The following is a 17,427-nucleotide window of genomic DNA, read 5'->3' on the forward strand; positions in this document are numbered from 1 at the left end:
AATGAGAAACTGCCTACTGAACGAACAGCCCCAGAAAATAGTGGAAGTAACCAAGAGGAGCCAAGTGAGAAACCAAAGAGAGAGGGCATAGCAAAATCCCTCAAAAGAACAGAAGTAGCCACAAAGGAACTCACACAGAGAACACAATTGCTGATAAATCATTTGTTCCTGTTCATAATTAGAGCAAAGAAACTGCACGAAGAGCTGAGAAATAAAACTACAGAGACTGTAACAGCAAGCACGCCAGCTCCAACACAAGGAACAAGCACCAGGCCTACAACACAGCCACACGGTGGGAAGTTGGTGAGCCAATGGTGGTTAGAGGAAGTCTATAAAAAATTTACAAAAAAGGGAAGAATAGGGAACACAAAACCTTCTCCTACCACTGCGACACAGCCAAGACAACCTGCTCCACCGAGACACCCAGAGTGGAAAAGCAGCACAGATGCATTTAAAGACATAGTCATAGCAAACTACAGAAGAACGCTGAGAATCAAGAGAAGCCTGCATAAAGATAACAACGAACTCAACGATTAACTGGACAGCACAGCCCATCTCGGAAATAACATATGGTATCAGCACATGAAGGAGTAGTAATCTGCTGAGCTTGATGGTCTTTGGAGCCTGCCGAGAAGCAATAGAGAATTTGCAGAGGTTATACAAACCTCTATGGCCAAAGCTGGTAAAGCTGTTGACATGGGTCGAGAACAGAGGAGGACCCCTGCAAATAATACCACTGGAGAGCCCAAAACTATGCTTCAGAAGCAACGGCACGAGAAAGATGGGGTAGAATCAAAACTGCAGACAAATTTATGAGGGCCCAGGAATGACACAAGGAACTGCAGTTATGATGGACTATTACTGGGTGTGTGGATCTAAGGCATACATAAGGTTGCCGGAAAATTGGGGAGGCATATGCACACTAGTGAACGTCCATGTTCCTGCACTAGTGATCCCAAAAAATGACCTGAGTATTGACAGTTTTCCGAAAGCAGATGCTCATCTAAGGAAGAGGAGAACTGTGGAACTGATATCCCGGATGAAGAGAGAATTAATTTTCTACCAAATCAGAAGAAGCATTCCATGCAATCCCATACAAGCACAGACTGTTTAGCCTCACCTCAACAGTATTCACAACACTACTCCTGCCCCAGGTCCAAGTTGTTGCAAATACGAAATGGTTGCAGATAACCAGATGGGAGTTATTGCAGACCATCAACTCTACTATAAAGGGATTTAACGCGATCAAAGAGGAACTAAGAGCAATCCGACTGATGGCCCTCCAGAACAGATATGTACTAGACATGATCACAGCAATGGATGGAGGTGTTTGTGCAAAAATCGGAGAATCATGTTGCACATTTAAACCATCGCACGATGAGGAAAATGGAACCCTAACAGAAGCCATAAGCATGTTGACAAACCTAAAGAACCAGATGATCGATGGAAGTGATGAGGTGGACGATGACAGCTGGTTTGGAGCCCTGTTCTCATGCGTCCCACAATGGATGGCGGACATATTCAAGTTTCTGGGAGCCGTACTAGAAATGATAATGCTAGGATTCTGTGTTATCAAGATAATCATCACACAGTGCCAGAAAACTGTGAAGAGAGCCATTGAGATGAAAATAATGGTCGATGTCGAACCAGGATGGAAGCCCAGAGATTTGACTGATGAAGAAATAAGAGACTTTGTGAAGGCTAGTGAATTTGCGCCAGAAGGAACAAAGTTTACATATCCCAGGAAACGAAGAAAGTATGAAGGGAAATGGATCTACTGCAGCCCAAACGGACAATGGCAGCTAATGACATGGAACAAATATGAACATGTAAAAACAGCAGGAAGTTTGAAGGGTGTGATAAAAATATGGACTCCAAAGACGCACACATTCACACCCTCGTGTACAAACCCTGAAGACGATGAACAAAACACTGAAGAATCTAAAGAAATAAATACAAAAGAAGAATCATAAGTGGTTGATGAATCGACCAGAGGGGAGAGTGCAGAGAAGGTCCTGAAGATGGCCGGCACCCCTGCTCCCCAGTTCAAGGTACCAGGAGCATACTCACCAAGGTATGTGATGTATGAAGAGCAAATGAACCAACTTAGAGCCGCGCTGGGACTCTGCCCAGTGTACATCAGAAGAGCCGTACCTGTTGAAGCACCCATAACCAGACAGCCATGAGCTGTACGATACCCTCTTAGGCAACATTACCAGCAGCTGAGACGAAATTAAGAGTACCTGCAGACGGTCCACGAAGATACCCAAAGAGCCTTAATGGAGGGCCAATGGAAATGACACAAGGGCCTGGACAGACTCGCGAATGAATGAAATCAGCTATCAAGAATAGCACGCCGGTGCGAGCAGCTATGAAAAATAGTTGTAATGGACACAGGAAAGAGACAATGTTAAACCATAAGGAAACGTTGTGATGAGACAAGATGGAAGTAACCAACCAGTTAACGCGTGCAAATAGGCTTGGAACGCAAGAAGCTAAGAGAATGATACAGCTTGCAGTGCTTAGTAGAAGGATAGAGCGGCAAGCGCCAAACAAATATCTACCTCAATAAGGCACATTATACAAGTGCGACTCCATTGTGTATGCAGAAGTATGCAAAGGCAGCCAGGAAAAAGAGCGGAATAGAAACTCAACAAAGAGCAGCTCATGCATGGGAATTCGAGGTCAACCCAAGGAAAGGGGGAGAGCGGCAACGCTAGAGAATCGAAACTTCAGAGTATACCAGCCTGCCCCATGAAGGTCAAGATAAAAGGGGCACAGGCAGGTGGCGAGGCTAAAGAAGAATCGAATCCACAAAAAGCTAGAAACTGAAGCAGATTCACGGTGAACAGACATGTGACCAGTCAGGCGCGAAGAATTACCAACGTCTGATGTCACCCAAATCCAAGGGTGCCATAACTTCTCTAGATAAGATACTACAGTTTCGAGGCCATACCCAGCCAACTAATTGACACATAGCTCAAAAGCCCTGATTGATGGAAGGGAGGCAGGGTGAATCTTGGGGCACTAGGCACCTGAGTGTCTAGTCTGCATGCTGCTAATTAAAATGGAGATTTACGCCTAGGGGTGTAACCTGCCCAATCACGATGGACCAAGTTATCTAGGGTCCTATAGGTAGTAGAACCAATGGGACGTCGTAGTTGTAGTCATGTCTATCACGCATGATTTAGAGGGTCGGGCTTAGACGCCCACCCGATAAGAGTTATCCAATCCGCATGCTCTGTTACCATATACAGATATTGCACCTATACTTAAGTTACCTTTCCTAACCAATTATATTGCATGACGAAATTGTAGAGTTAGACGTCAGTGATGATGAGTTTTATGTATAAAAGTTGCTGTTCAACTGAAGTTCAAGGAAGTTGAAGCGAGACAGGCGATCGCCATGATGCTGATTTCCAATTGTTTCCCTGTTTGATGTACTTGTCATTAAACAGACTTCCCTTTGCCAAATTACTGAGTCCTCAGTCGTGTTGGAGTAAGTGAATCCTGCACCACCCATTCCTCACGTGGTGCAGCTATCTTGTTTTACAGGTACTAGAGGGTGAGCACTGACCGATGGGCCCATCAGTGGAAAAAAACGCCCTCCTGCACAAAGGTGAGATAGCGATAGAGAGCGAGGGAAAGCATGAAAGCCAGTGAGGACAGAGAAAAAGAGAGGATGAAGAGGAGCGTGAGAGCGTGAATGAGAGAGAAAAGAGGGCAAGATTCATCACCCACTGGGACCCAGACTCAGACACACAGCTAAATGAAATGTTTCAGCCTGCTAAATAAAAGATGCAACCCAGCAGGCTACTTAGAGTAAAAAACCCTGAAGAGCATGCAGGGACAGTGTCCACAGTCTGGAAACTGAGAGGTGGTGTCGCAGGCAGTCCCAGAAAGCATAGGAACTAGATATGCCAACTATGTGACCTTGGGCTGGTGGAAACGTTATATAATGTTAAAATAATCAAGGTTAAAATGATAGTAAAATGAAATAATGTAGCTGTTTATTGGCTTCTTTGAGTGGGAAGACACAGAATGATGTCGCTAGAAATATCCTTCCTTCAATGAAAGGGTCAAACTCAGATTAAGACCAATAATCTTTTTATTCTGTGAGCAGTAGGAAATGGGGCGTATTATTCATACACTTAAAAAATGGTTAGTGACTCTGTCAATATCAAACAATTACTCTATGGTTTAACCAACTGTAACGTTTCCTTTTATATGTTGCAGAAATAAAAAATACCTCTTCTGCGCTGAAACATTAAATAGTGATTTGACAAAGATATACTTCATGTGACATATAATAATAGACTTTCCATTTGGTTTAAGGTTACATGGAAATATTTGACTCTAATATACATGATTTGCATGCACATATTTCTATATAATGTTTTACTGCAATGTTGCCTTTTCAACAATTCTTTCTTCTGTCAAAACCACACCACATTTATTCTTGGTTAGTACCTGGCGAGGTTCAATGAGCTTGTAAAAAGCAAGCTCATTGGCCCTCGCCCGGGCCTAATCTGCCCGACAAGGCCCCCAGCCCTGCCGCATCCCGGAGTTCTCCCCACGAGTGGCTGCCAGTCGCCCATTCCATTGCGGCCATTTTTTTGTTTACTTTTTTAACATTTATTTTAATGGCTGCCACGGAAAGGGAGAAGTGACTACTTGTAGTCCTTTTTTTTTCTTTTTTTTTCTTGAGTCGAGAAAAACCCACACTGCCATTTCTTGACTCCAGAACAGGTGCAATTAGTACCCGGTTCAACGTGCCAGGGTACTAATGGCAATATGACATGAGAGGAAGGGGATTACCGGTCAGGTGATGCGCCCGGTGCTATTTTAAAGCCCTAGCATAAGTGGGCCCCAGGGGTATTATCCGACCAGTAATGCCCCCCCTCCTCGGATCATATTGCCTAATTATTTTGGTTTCAATTGTATTTTATTTCGGAATATGTGTCATAATTCGTTATTGTTCAATTTGTGCTGCTTACAATTCACAGAAAATTGAATTCTTCAATTTTCGCTGTTTCACCTCTGTTATAAATATGAATTCCTCCTTTGTGTGCAATTCACATGTCCTTCCCCATATAATATATCAACGTGGTCCCTCAATTGTGCTTTTCCAATATATGTATCCTTTTTGTGTATTAGCTGATTGGTCCGCACTCAGGAAAAGAACCAACAAATTATAGTGTTTTGATTGGTCTTATCTGATCAGAGTCTACCAATCGACCACAATGATTCAGCAGTGTCATACTAGCTGACACACCAATCAGAGACATGATTTTGGAAATGGAACAAGTCTTTGTTGTTGAATTGCAAGACTCTTCGCAATATCTGAAGACTTTTGAAAAGTGAACCCCATCTAAATGGAGACGTGGTCTGCTATTCACATTTGTTATCCAAATTCGTGCAACAGAGAACATTGTGGACAAAGCTAAGAAAACATTGGATTCTCAACTCCTCTTTGAGAGTTGCGGGGAGGCGGAAACGGTAATCTTTGTCTGCCATAATATAATACAGATCACAACAAATAACTCTGTAAGAATGTCTGTGCGCAACTTCCCTTCTCTGTCCTTCCTTTTCCAAACATCTGGCAGGCTACGTGCTCCAATGGAATTAAACAAATCTCAACCATTTTAGCCTTGCATCCAAATCCGGCGACTGACCGAATGATCGCATGTGGTTCATGTCACAATCACTTTAATGGTCGGATGAGTGTTTTGAAAAATGAAATGCGCACCATCTCCTGTGTGCTTTATGTACTTACGGATTCTAGTATACAAGTATTTTATCTCAGGCACATTTCTCAAATAGAAAGATCTGTTGTCATTCCTCTGTACCCCAAATACTCTTTGATGTTAGACAAAGTAGCTAGAAGTCCTCATTGATGCAATTTGTCTCCTTCCCTTTATCAAAGTGGTATTTCAAGAAAAACAAGTGGAGGTACCAGACTGCCCATATCCTTCTGTCAGAAGACAATTTATACTTTTATTATGCATTTTGATAATGTGATTTGCTCTGTAAAACAAGCATAACATTCTTATTTTGACTAAGATATATACTGAAAGTACATACCTTTCAGTAGATACTGCTGCGCTGCACTGTTAACTGTACAGATGACTACAATGATAATGTTAGTCATGCCTGGATGTACGCTCTCTGGGAATGCCTTTATCAGCATATATAATTGGTATAGTCTGTATGCATGAAGCGAGTGCTTTGAGTGTGAAAGTTGTATTGTTACAGCACTAAAGGTTTGATTTGAATCACAATGAGAGGAACTCGCACAGAGGGCCTCATTAGGACCCTGGCGCTAAATGTTTAACGGCGCCGTAAAAGTCTGCAGTGCCATTAAACACTTAGCGCCTTACTACGAGGTCCCTTTGCGGGACCCGACCTGAACGGCTGGTCTAGACCAGCGTTAAAGTAGGGACCCGCAAAGGGACCTTGGTGCTAAGTACGGTACCGCAATTTGCATACCCGTACTTAGCGCCTTCCCCAGTCCCATTGAGCCCTATGGGGCAAAAATGGGAATGGGGAAGGGGCAATGTTCCATGGGGAATTACCGCCCCACCAACCTTGGAATGGGGTGGTAATTCCCCATTGAACATTGGCGGATTTGTTACGATACCAGCACCAACCATGGTGCTAATAGCACCATGGTTTAGCGCCCAGTATCGTAATGAGGGCCAGAGACTTATTGCATGTGGGAGAATATACTTAACTGTTCAAACAATTTGATTTAATAATAACTTATATGGCTTTGCATACATGTCATGCGTGGCTGTCACATGAGGGAAAGGGGTCCATGGAGCTTGTTAGCTTAGCACTTTTGAGAGACATGGGGCCTCATTACGAGTTTGCAGGTAGCTTTGCCCCAAAGGGCTCAATGGGAATGGGGAGCATGCTAACAACGGGCCCGTTAATGGCAGGCCCATTGTTAGCATACTGGGCCGCTCGCGGGACCCGCTAAGGACATCTGGTAAAACCAGGCGTCCTGAGCGGGTCCCACGAGCGGACCTCGTAATGGGGCGGTAAGGGATTGACGGCTCCAGCACCTTTACCGGCGCTGTTAACCCCTTACTGCCCTCCTCGTAATGAGGCCCATGGGTTGTTTTTGGGTATAGTGCTTCGAAAGTCAATGGGACTTCTGGCTTTTATATGTGAAAGCTACAATTAGTATCCCCAAGTACGGTATATGATATGGAAGATGGGATGTGCTGTCTGGGAAAATTGCTACTGATGATTGTGATGAGCAGGAATTCATGTGATTACACTGTTTTGTGATGCACTGGGAAATGGATAAGATGCTTTCAGACTTTGGCATTCACCAGTGGAATGGCAGCTCTTTGGGCCAGGATGTTCAAATTTGTCATTTGCGTATAAAAATTAACTCATTTGTGTTAACTTTATCCGCAAATTGGTCCAGTTGTTGGTTATTGGTTAATATACTGTGTCTAGGAGGGTGATCAATTCGTTGAAGTGATAAGTTCAAAGCGTAATTGCTATTACGAAGTTAGTTAGAGTGGTCTTTGTTCACTTGTGGAAGAGATCTATAACTGTGGGTCTGTGGCTCTATATGGGCAGATATAATAATAGTTTGTAGACTGGAAGTTAGATGTACGTGTCATCCCTGCTGCTTCAAACATAATAAATGTTTTAGTACTTAATTGGGTTAGATTCTTCTTTTAAATTGGGAGGGGAGCCAGCTGTATAGGGTTTTGTATTCCTTTGTTGGTGTTGGATTCCAGCTTTTCATTAAGAGGGGGGGCTTGGTTTTTTTTGCTTGACTTTGAAACTAGTGCATATTTATTTGTGCTTTGTGCTTTTTTACAAGATGACTACGGCTACGAGACTTGACTTGAAAGTCATGACTTGGACTGTCAATGGAATTAATAAACAGGTTAAAAGACGGAAGGTTTTCCATTGTATGGATGACCTGCAAAGTGATATCTACTTCTTGCAGGAGATGCACATGCTAGATAAAAAATGTACAAAAGATGTGGGTAGGTAGCGCCTATGGCTCATGTTATTCCTCATGATCTAGAGGGGTTGCAATATTAATTCGTAGAAATGCACCAGTTCAAATTCTAAGGGAGTGTTCTGATAAAAATGGGAGAATTATTGTGTTACTGGTGGAAATCCAAGGAGTTGCTGCAATTTTGTGTAATGTTTCTGCCCCCTCTATCGATGATAGATTCTTCTGCAGGAAAGTCTCTCAAATGATCCAAGATCCGGATTTGCCTAACATTATTTTGGGAGGTGACTTTAACTTGGTAATGGATCCCCTTTTAGATCGTAGTTTGATTCGGACGATAATGAGGAAGGATTATCATTATTCATCACTCCAGTCCTTGGTTGAAGAACATGATTTAAAAGACTTGGCGGCTGGAGTACCCAGATTTGAGAAAATTCAGTTTTTATTCGGGCTCGCATTCTACTTACTCTCGCATAGACATGCTTTTTACAGGTGGTAGGATGACTGAAAACTATAAAACAGGTGAAATCAGAAACATTATGGTAACAGATTATGGACCTGTGTCTATGGCTTTGAAATTAGACTTTGAACTCTGAAACTCTTTTACATAGAGGATTAAAACTTCTATCCTAAATGATGAAGGTTTGCTTGAAAAGATGAGATCAGAAGCAAATCATTTTGTGACAGAAAATCACACTGATGAACTAAGTACCAAAGTTGTTTGGGAAGCTTTTAAGTGTACCATGAGGGGTCTAGTTTTAGGCCTATTCAGCGGGAAGAGAAAGAAAATTGAGAAAGTGAGGTTAGATTTGCAGGAAGTAACAAATTACTTAGTGAGGGATCCGGGATGCCCAGGTAAGAAGAAAGAGTTGTGTAACTTTTGGAAGCAGATGAATGGAATTTTAACATAGAGGGCAGAGAGAGATCTGTATCAAGAGTCAAGTGTTCATACTTTGAGAGGGGCGAGAAATGTGACCGATGGTTAGCATATAGGCTTTGTCGGCAATACTCTGATGGAGCAATGAAGTCGATTTGTGGAGAAGATGGTGTTACCACGTTTAACCCAAAAGGAATTAATGATGTTTTTAAACATTACCACACTACTTTATATCAGAATGAACCGGGTATTACGGGGCATAGTGAATCTTTTTAAAGTAATTTAAGTATTCCTAAAATGACAGACACTGATCAAATGGAACTTTTAAATTGCTATAACTATGGATGAACTCAAGTTTGCAATGCACAACCTGAACACGCGGAAGTCACCGAGGCCGGATGGTTTACCTGTTGAATTTTACAAGATATTACCAGAGTCTGCGTTGGAACTATTGAGGGATATGTTCATTGCCTCTAAGAGAGACAGTCTGTTACCACCATTCCCTAATCATGCATTTCAGTTTTCTTAAAGAAGGGGAGGGATAGAAATCTGCCCTCCAGCTATCGTCCAATAAGCTTAATTAATACAGATAACAAAATCTTGGCGAAGGTTTTAGCCTTGAGAATTGAACGCTTGGTGCAGACTCTGGTGCATGATAATCAGTCTGGTTTTGTTAGAGGTTGTGTTTAGCTTTGAATGAGAATGGTCCTTGATTGCTGTGGCTTGAATTGCTTCAAAGACTGTCCTTGACAAGGGCAGTGCGGGATTTGTTGCTTCTCTGTCGTCTTCTTGCTGATACATTTCATCCATCAACAGTGATTTTTGGATACCGTGGCTTGAGCCTCATTACTCCATCTTCTCGGGTTGAGTGTGTAGTCAAGGGTTAGGATTCATCATGGTCTGTGTGGACTTGTCACAGTAGGGCTAGTTTCACAGGATCTTCGTTGCTTGCATTGTAGTCGTGCATTTATAGTGGAAAAACAAGAGTTACAACTATCAGAAAGCAATGATTAAACAAAAGACTGGATGGGTTACTTGTGCCTGGCATGTGTCAGTGTGGTGTGTAAGCTTTGAACAACTGTTTCTAAAGATGTGTTAACTGGGCAGCACAAACTTTGCCACCAGAACTGGAGACAGAAGATGAGATCATTCTGTGGGACCCCAAACTTTTGAAGTTGACGAGGATAGATCACGGTGGATGCAGAAATGCCTTTGGACCACAAGCTCAAACTAGACACAAGGTTGGAGCACCCCTTATGGCTGGTGGGAGGGGCACCAGTGGGAAATGAGCAATGAGTGGAGATACCCATGTAGGATTCCCACAGCAAAAGTAGAAGATGTGAAATGCTGATCTGGCATTGGGAGCACTAGTGAATGGTGACACTACAAAGGGGGGAACAGGTGGTCTTAATATGGAGACATTAGGTGCCAGGGAAATGTCACAAGGAGCACAAACACTACAGACCTTGGGCAAAACCGGTTCTGTAGGACATACATACATTGAGACTACTGCAGTGGGAAATGGAGCAAGGGCTTGAGAGCCTTGGCCCACAAATGAAGGGCCTGGCAGAAATGCATAGCAGAATTTAATCTGCCACCTGGCCAGAATGCCAAACAGTGGACGTGGTCTGTCCATTTGGGAAGCAAACCACGCCAAAGGTTTCGGAGATTTATGCTGTGTTCCACCCACTCCTAAAAAAGTCCTGTGTTGATGCTGCTTCCATTGTGCTCACATGCACCTCTTGTATGTTAGCAATATACACTGGCAGCCTTTGTTACTGCTCATAGGTCTGCAGCTTCTATCCGTGAGCCCAATGTCCACACATCAAGTGTTCCTCTTCGGTATTTACCTCTATGCAGCCCCTGTTTCTTGGCTTTGGTCCATGCAAGGGTGTACACTCCTCTTTCCTGAAGCAGGAACAGTTCCCATGGATAACAAAAGCCCTAGGCTGCTGGGTAGGGAGGATCGCTACACCTGCCAAATAAAAATTGCTGAGAACAGTAGATGAGCTAAACTCTGAGTTCTTTGAACAATAATGGACACAGTGTGAATTTTATAGGGATCACAATTGGGAACCCCTCTTTATTTAATAAAAACACCAATACCTTTTATACCTTTTCCCTTTTTTCATGGATTCCCCTGACGTGAGTTCCAAACTGACTGGGGACCTGCTACATCAGCTCACCCTTCCTTGGAGGGGTCTCAGGGACCATTAGGGTGAGTCTTGCGCAACAGACCCCATACCAACATTCAGGTGCAACCCACAAGGTGTGTGAGGCCAGAGGATGGCCTCTGTGGGTGGAGTCCGCTCGCAAGACAGCCTCAGGCAGGCCGCCACATTATCCCACTATGTCAAGCCAGAGTACCCCCCCTCTACTCTTTATTTTAACTAATGTCCATCTCTACATAACTTCCTACCCCTACTTAACTTTTCCATCTACTTAACATACCCCCGATTACTTTCCCCAACTCTATACTTTCCCTTACTTAGCAATAACCATACATAACAATATTTAAATAAATATATACATATAACTACACCTACATATATATATAGTGACTAACAAGATATATACAACATAAAACACTATGGAGGTCATTACGACCTTGGCTGTGAACCCCTTACCGCCCCATTACGAGTCTGCTCGCGGGATCCCGCTAAGGACGCCTGGTTTTACCAGGCGTCCTTAGCGGGATCCCGCGAGCAGACCAGCATGCTAACAACGGGCCCGTCATTAACGGGCCCATTGTTAGCATGCTCCCCATTCCCATCGAGCCCTATGGGGGCTCGAATGGGAATGGGGATGCACAGGGTCTGGGTTCCCTGAATGGGGAAATACCGGGCCCTCCAAGGTCGGAATGGCCCGGTATTTCCCCATTCAGGGAACCCGGGCCTGGTACCTGGTACCCGGTATGGGGGTATCCATGCCGCAAATAGCGGCATGGCTACCTCCATACTTGGAATTACCCCCTTTGCCACAACGTGGTGACTGCTGCAGTCAGCCACTCCTTCACAGTACCTTGGCATCAGTTGCTGGGGCGCTAGCTCTGTGCTGGCTATGACACTGGCTACAGGCAATGCTGGGCAGTGAGCTGGCTGCAGGCAATGCTGAGTAGTGATCCTGTGCTGACTTGAGTCTTCTCCTGGAGGACAGGGCTGGAACGTTGCTTGGCTGGTTGGGGCCTCTTGATGACAAATAGAGCCCTGGGCCCTCTTCATTCTTCAGGGTAGCCCAGTCCACCACGTGAGGCCACCCATACTGACTGCAATGGTGCACGCTCTATATATAATCCTTGGCAGCCCCCTGTAAGAGTGGGGGTCTGCCCATGCTCACTGCACAACCCATGGCCCCTTTGTTGCCTTCAGGATGGGCCCTGTCGACATTGGGTCCCACCTGCGCTCACCGCCGCAACTGCATTGAAGGTTATCTTCACGGTGGGCCCCGATGGCATTGGGCCCCACCTGTGCTCACTGCCGCACCTCACTGCATTATTTATATTCTGTGTGCCATTTTGACTTCTAGTGGCGTCCCTGTTGTCATAGGGATGCTGCCTCATACACTGTTGCAATGCGTCGTGAGGTGCAGGGGGGCTGGCCACTTACCTTCACCCGAACTGCTCCTAGCATACACAGCACAGGAGGACTTCAATGAGAGACCCACCTCGCTGGCCACGAGGTGGGCCTTTGGGGGCACATCTGGGCAGCCTTGGTCTGGGTCGCCCCTCCACATGTGGCCCAGGCTGGGCTGTTCTTAAGTGGCCCAGACAGCTCCTGGCCTGCTGCCTGGTCCATGGATTTCACTGGGCCCGTCTGATCTGGCCCCCTGACGGGCCGACAGACGCCACGGCCATGGGGTGGCCGAGCTGTGCTTGACATCAGCAGCTCGACCACCTTGGTGCTGAACACAATAAAAGCTGTCCAAAACAAAAGAAAATTACAACTTTGACCAATTTAGGAAGAAAGAAGATGATTTTTAAGACGAGTACGAAAGAGGGGGTAGAAGGCAATAAGCAAAAGTGCGACAGTGCACATGTCAGGGGAGTGGTCAAAGAGTAGAAAACCCTGTTCAAGATGGTTGTCAGGGTTAGACATGTTAACCTCTCCTACAGGAGCAGTAAGAGCTGCTGTGGGGAAGTAGTTATTGGGATGATAGAGAAAGACGTTGCGAAGGCCAGGTGGCCTAAAGATCAGGCAGAGATTGAAGGGTTATGTGGTAGTAGTTGAGTGGCAGTGAATTCAAAGTATCGCAGGAGTAAGTCGGATAGGAGAGTGCAGTTTGCGTTTCAATTTGTGATTTCACCATGTATCTTTCAGAACCTGATAATATTCTGAGAATATGTGAGGCTATTTACAGCTTTGCATGACTTGTCCCCTCCAGACAGGCATTCCAATTCTTGGAGGCAATGACCGGGAAGCTTAGCACCCCCAGATCTCTGTAGTATTAGCCTTAAATGATGAGGCGGTGAGTTTTGGAGGTGTGAGTAGGTCTCGCTAAGTGCGCTTTTAAGAGCTTTTGTGAGAGATAACTTGGGGCAGTGTTCGAGAGGCATTTGTGGGTGATGGCTAGTGCTTTGAAGATAATGCACTCACTAATTGGACGTCACTGAGCACTTCTTCTGGCGGCTGTTCAGCGCAGCCCTGTGCACATTGTTCTGTATGACCTGCAGCTTGCTAATGTTACGAGCGGAGGTGCCTGCAAATAAGATGTAACATTAATCCAGTCTAGAGCCGATGAGCGCCCGATCAATGGTGAGGCGGCTGTCAGTAGAAGGAAATTATCTACATGCATTAATTAACTTTGTGATGTAGGCCGCAGATGAGGTGATGGCGTTGATCTGCCTTAATAGACACAAAGTGGAGTCTAGGTAGATACCTAGGGTCTTGACATCACCGGAGACTGGTATAGTGTTGCCATCAATGACAAAGTAACTGAAAGCTCTGTCAAGTTCACTTAGTAAGGTTTTCAAGCCGACCAGGAGAATTTTACTGTTATCATTATTGAGGCATAGCATGTGGGAGGCCATCCAGACTTGGATGTTTTGGTAGACTGATGTGTGTTTGAGTCAGTAGCATAGTTACCTGTGATGGGTAGGAGTAGTTGTGTATCATCAGTGTAGTTTGTGTAGGATAAGCCCCGGTCATCTAAGAGGTCAAAAGGGGGCTGGTAAAGATATTGTACAAGGTAAGTGACATACATGAGCCTTGGGGGACTCCCCAAGTGACAGGGGCAGGGGGGCGGAGGCTGAGAAAACTCTCATGGATTTGTTGGTCAGAAAAGAGGAGATCCAGGCTATGGCTTCAGCACAGAAATGTGCTGCAGAGTGGATGTGTTGCAAAGGAGTTGGTGGTCCACGAGATCAAAGGCGGCTGACAAATCCAACAAGAGGAAGAGGGCTATCTTGCCAGTATCTTTGAATTCATCCAATAGTTTTTTTATGTCTAACAATGCCGTTTCTGTGCATGGTCTGGTCGAAACCCGGATTGCCGCAAACCCAGGAGGTTGTTGGATTCAAGGTGCGACTGGATCTGAAGGTATGCTGCGCAATCTAGGTTTTTGAGAAGGAATCGGACAGTGGTGATCGGGAGGTAGTTCTTGAGGCTGGCCGGGTAAAGGTAGAGTAAAGGTGCAAGTGTTTCAGCGCAGTCCTTAATGACTGTGGCGGGGCAGACATTCCCTTGGCATCAGGAATAAGTTGAATAGTGAAAGATTTTGCAGAATGGCTGGGGGCTCAGTGGTTGGATGCTCTGCGGAGGAACTGCTTAGTGTTTTCTTTTTCAGCTGTATCTTCTTCTGAAGTGAGGTGATTATATATAGAAGGGCATCTTGTATGTGGGTGCACCAAGTGTTGTCCTTTGTGCTGTTAGTTAAGGGGAGTGCGCACAATTCTAACTCCTGTAATATTGCAAAGAGCTCCCGGGAACTTGAGTTAGCTGCAGCAATTCTTGTGTAATAGGTGGAACTTTTTCACTAGAAGTATGAAGTGTTTGTGGGCCTTCGCTAGGGATGTGAAAAATGCTTTATTTGACTCAGAAGGGTTGTTCCTTCAAGAGGTTTGAGCCACTCATTTATTTGCACAAAGTGCTTTAAAGTCAGAGGTGAACTAGGAATTGAGATGTGCGGTAGGTTTCGCTTTACGTTGGGTAAGTGGGGCCACAGTATTGATGATCAATCAGCATAAGGGATTCACTGTAGATATCTAACAGGGTAGCAGGGCCACTGATAGGAATTTGCAAGTTGGTGAGCCCGTTCAGTAAAGGCAAAATACGGGAGGATGTTATGTTACAGGAATTCCTTGTTAGTGAAGGGCGCAAAGGCACAGCCAAGGATGTGATAATGTTGTGATCAGTTCAGAGGCAGGGCAGATTAGAGGTGACCGTGATGTTACAGTTCAAGGCGGCAAGCCAGTCCAGGATCCAGCCTTTGCTGTGAGTGGGGCAGAGGATACATTTCGTAAAATTCTAGTTACTTAATGGAGCTAGCTAAGGATAGGGTGTTTACAACGTTGTCAGCTCTAAAGCCCACATTGTGATCACCCATGAGAATAGTCTTGGATGATGGTTTGGAGTTGGCAGAAAGAAGTTGCGTGATATCCTCTTCAACGGTGAGTTGTGGGCCTAGTGGCTGATAAACCAAGTGAATATTTTCCGTAGATGTTTGAGAGAAGGTTAGCTTAATCAAATTCAATTGTCGGCATGGTAGAATTGCTAATTTCTCTCAAGGGGAGGGAATCTCTGGCTATGAGGGGGACCCCACACCTCTAGTGTCTAGTCTGTCTTTCGGAAAAATTATATAATTAGGGGGAACAGCTAAAGATAGTGCGAGGCCAGAGGCAGCTTGCACACATCTTTCAGAGATGGCTAGCAGGTATGATGAGATCTGCAATGTCCAATGCGTGAGCTAGGATGGACCTCACATTAACTAGAGCTCCCTTTAAGGTTGGGGATGTAATGTTTGTAGGATGTTTGTTGTGTGTAGAGCATCCATTAGCACAAGTCCTGATGGGGGGACGCTTTGTATCACAGGGTGGGGACAGTTGCACCCCTGCATGGTTAAGTAATGGAGCTGCTGAAGTGATGGTGGTCAGGTCCGGGAGGATGGCTCAGTGGCAATTTCTTTCTGGAGTCGGAGCGCATGCACTCCGACTTCTGAAAGCATGCAGGGCAGCTGAGGGAGAGATGCGGGGCACCCCGGTGCGCTTGGCACCCCTGTGCGGCTGCACTGCTTGATTACTCCTTGAGCCAGCCCTGGAACTCCGCCTTTTGGTGCTGACTTGCCACTATCCCGTCCTGGAGTAAAGTGCCTCTCCCACTCCTCACGATGACTGACAGATGTTGGCTCCACACCTGCAATTATCAGCCACTCTTATCCAGCCTAAGATGTCATCGCCCTCAGCCGCAGTGAGTTCTCCTCTTCCCAATTAACCTTCAGGTTTTGTAAGTAAATCGTACTCAACCCTTTAAGTGCCCAACCACAATGCTAGAGTGGGTATGAACAGAGCACCTGACACCATCTCTTAACAACTAGAATTTAGCAAAAGGATTGACACCACTGAAATGTTAACACCATACTAAGAGATAGTTTCCTGGCATACCTGGGGGCACATCGACAGCCTTTTTCCAACATTTGACAGAATATTTCAGGGCAGTTTAGCAACATATTTGTGAACATTTTTAGAGGAGACTTGTAACATTTTATAGCATATTCGGTGACATTTTCTAGAGCATTTTTCAATACTTGATGGCAGAATATTTTTACAGAATATATTGGAACATTTAAACAGCATAGTGTGAGCCATTTTGCATAGTTAGGAACATTGATCAATAAATCTGCAGACATTTTCTGACCTTTTTAAAGGCCATTACTTGGTGGCATATTTAAGAATATATCAGCAGAAAATGTAGTCTTAAGTTATGAACATTAAATCAGAAAAGGGACATTTGGTGTCAAATGTGTAGACATTCTAGAATCAAATGAAGTCCCTCATTAAAATTGTGCCAGTATTACCTGTGGCAATTCGGCCAAATGGTATTACCATTTCTGCATGCAGAAAGCATGTGGTAACTAGAAGAGTGTACTTGCTTCGTAGTCATGCAGGCATTTCCGTTATTCCCCATTATGGAATCCCAAGGGACACCTAAGGGAATTGCATATTAATGCATGCTATAATTATCACACGTATTAATATTGCAGCTGGATAATTGCAGGTGTCAACTCCTAAAAATAAAATTGGGGAGACTCATTAACATTGCAATTGAATGTTTCGGGAGGATAGCTCAGGAGCAACGTGCTCGGCTTGGAAGCAAGACGACACAGAGCAACACAGGTTCGACCCCCCGGGTCCGCGCTTAGAAACCTCTGGGCATTCAGCGACTTATAAATAACCTATCATAATGTGGTGTCACCAGAAATTAGCATATCAAGGAGTCCTCTGAAAAAGGAGGGGGCCTCTGTTCACAGGTGTGTACCCTCGACTTCAGCCCTGGATTACAGGAAGTTTCAGTGTAAACTCTTAGTTTTGTGATGTGGTAAAAGTGGTGGTAATTTCATTACCGGCACTTTT

At 44.7% G+C, this 17,427-nt stretch overlaps 1 protein-coding gene across 1 annotated transcript in view; it reads left to right on the forward strand.

The window, feature by feature from the left end:
• The first annotated feature begins 1,412 nt into the window (after window positions 1-1,412).
• The window catches only part of LOC138492975 (gastrokine-2-like), a 67,816-nt gene continuing 51,801 nt past the window's right edge, over window positions 1,413-17,427 (forward strand). Inside the window, exon 1 of the mRNA XM_069620248.1 lies at window positions 1,413-1,700. Within this exon, the coding sequence (XP_069476349.1) occupies window positions 1,413-1,700 (288 nt within the window). The remainder of the gene's footprint in view (window positions 1,701-17,427) is intronic.

Source organism: Ambystoma mexicanum, chromosome 10, assembly GCF_040938575.1.
Source record: "Ambystoma mexicanum isolate Mex_15411 chromosome 10, UKY_AmexF1_1, whole genome shotgun sequence".
Lineage (NCBI taxonomy): Eukaryota > Metazoa > Chordata > Amphibia > Caudata > Ambystomatidae > Ambystoma > Ambystoma mexicanum.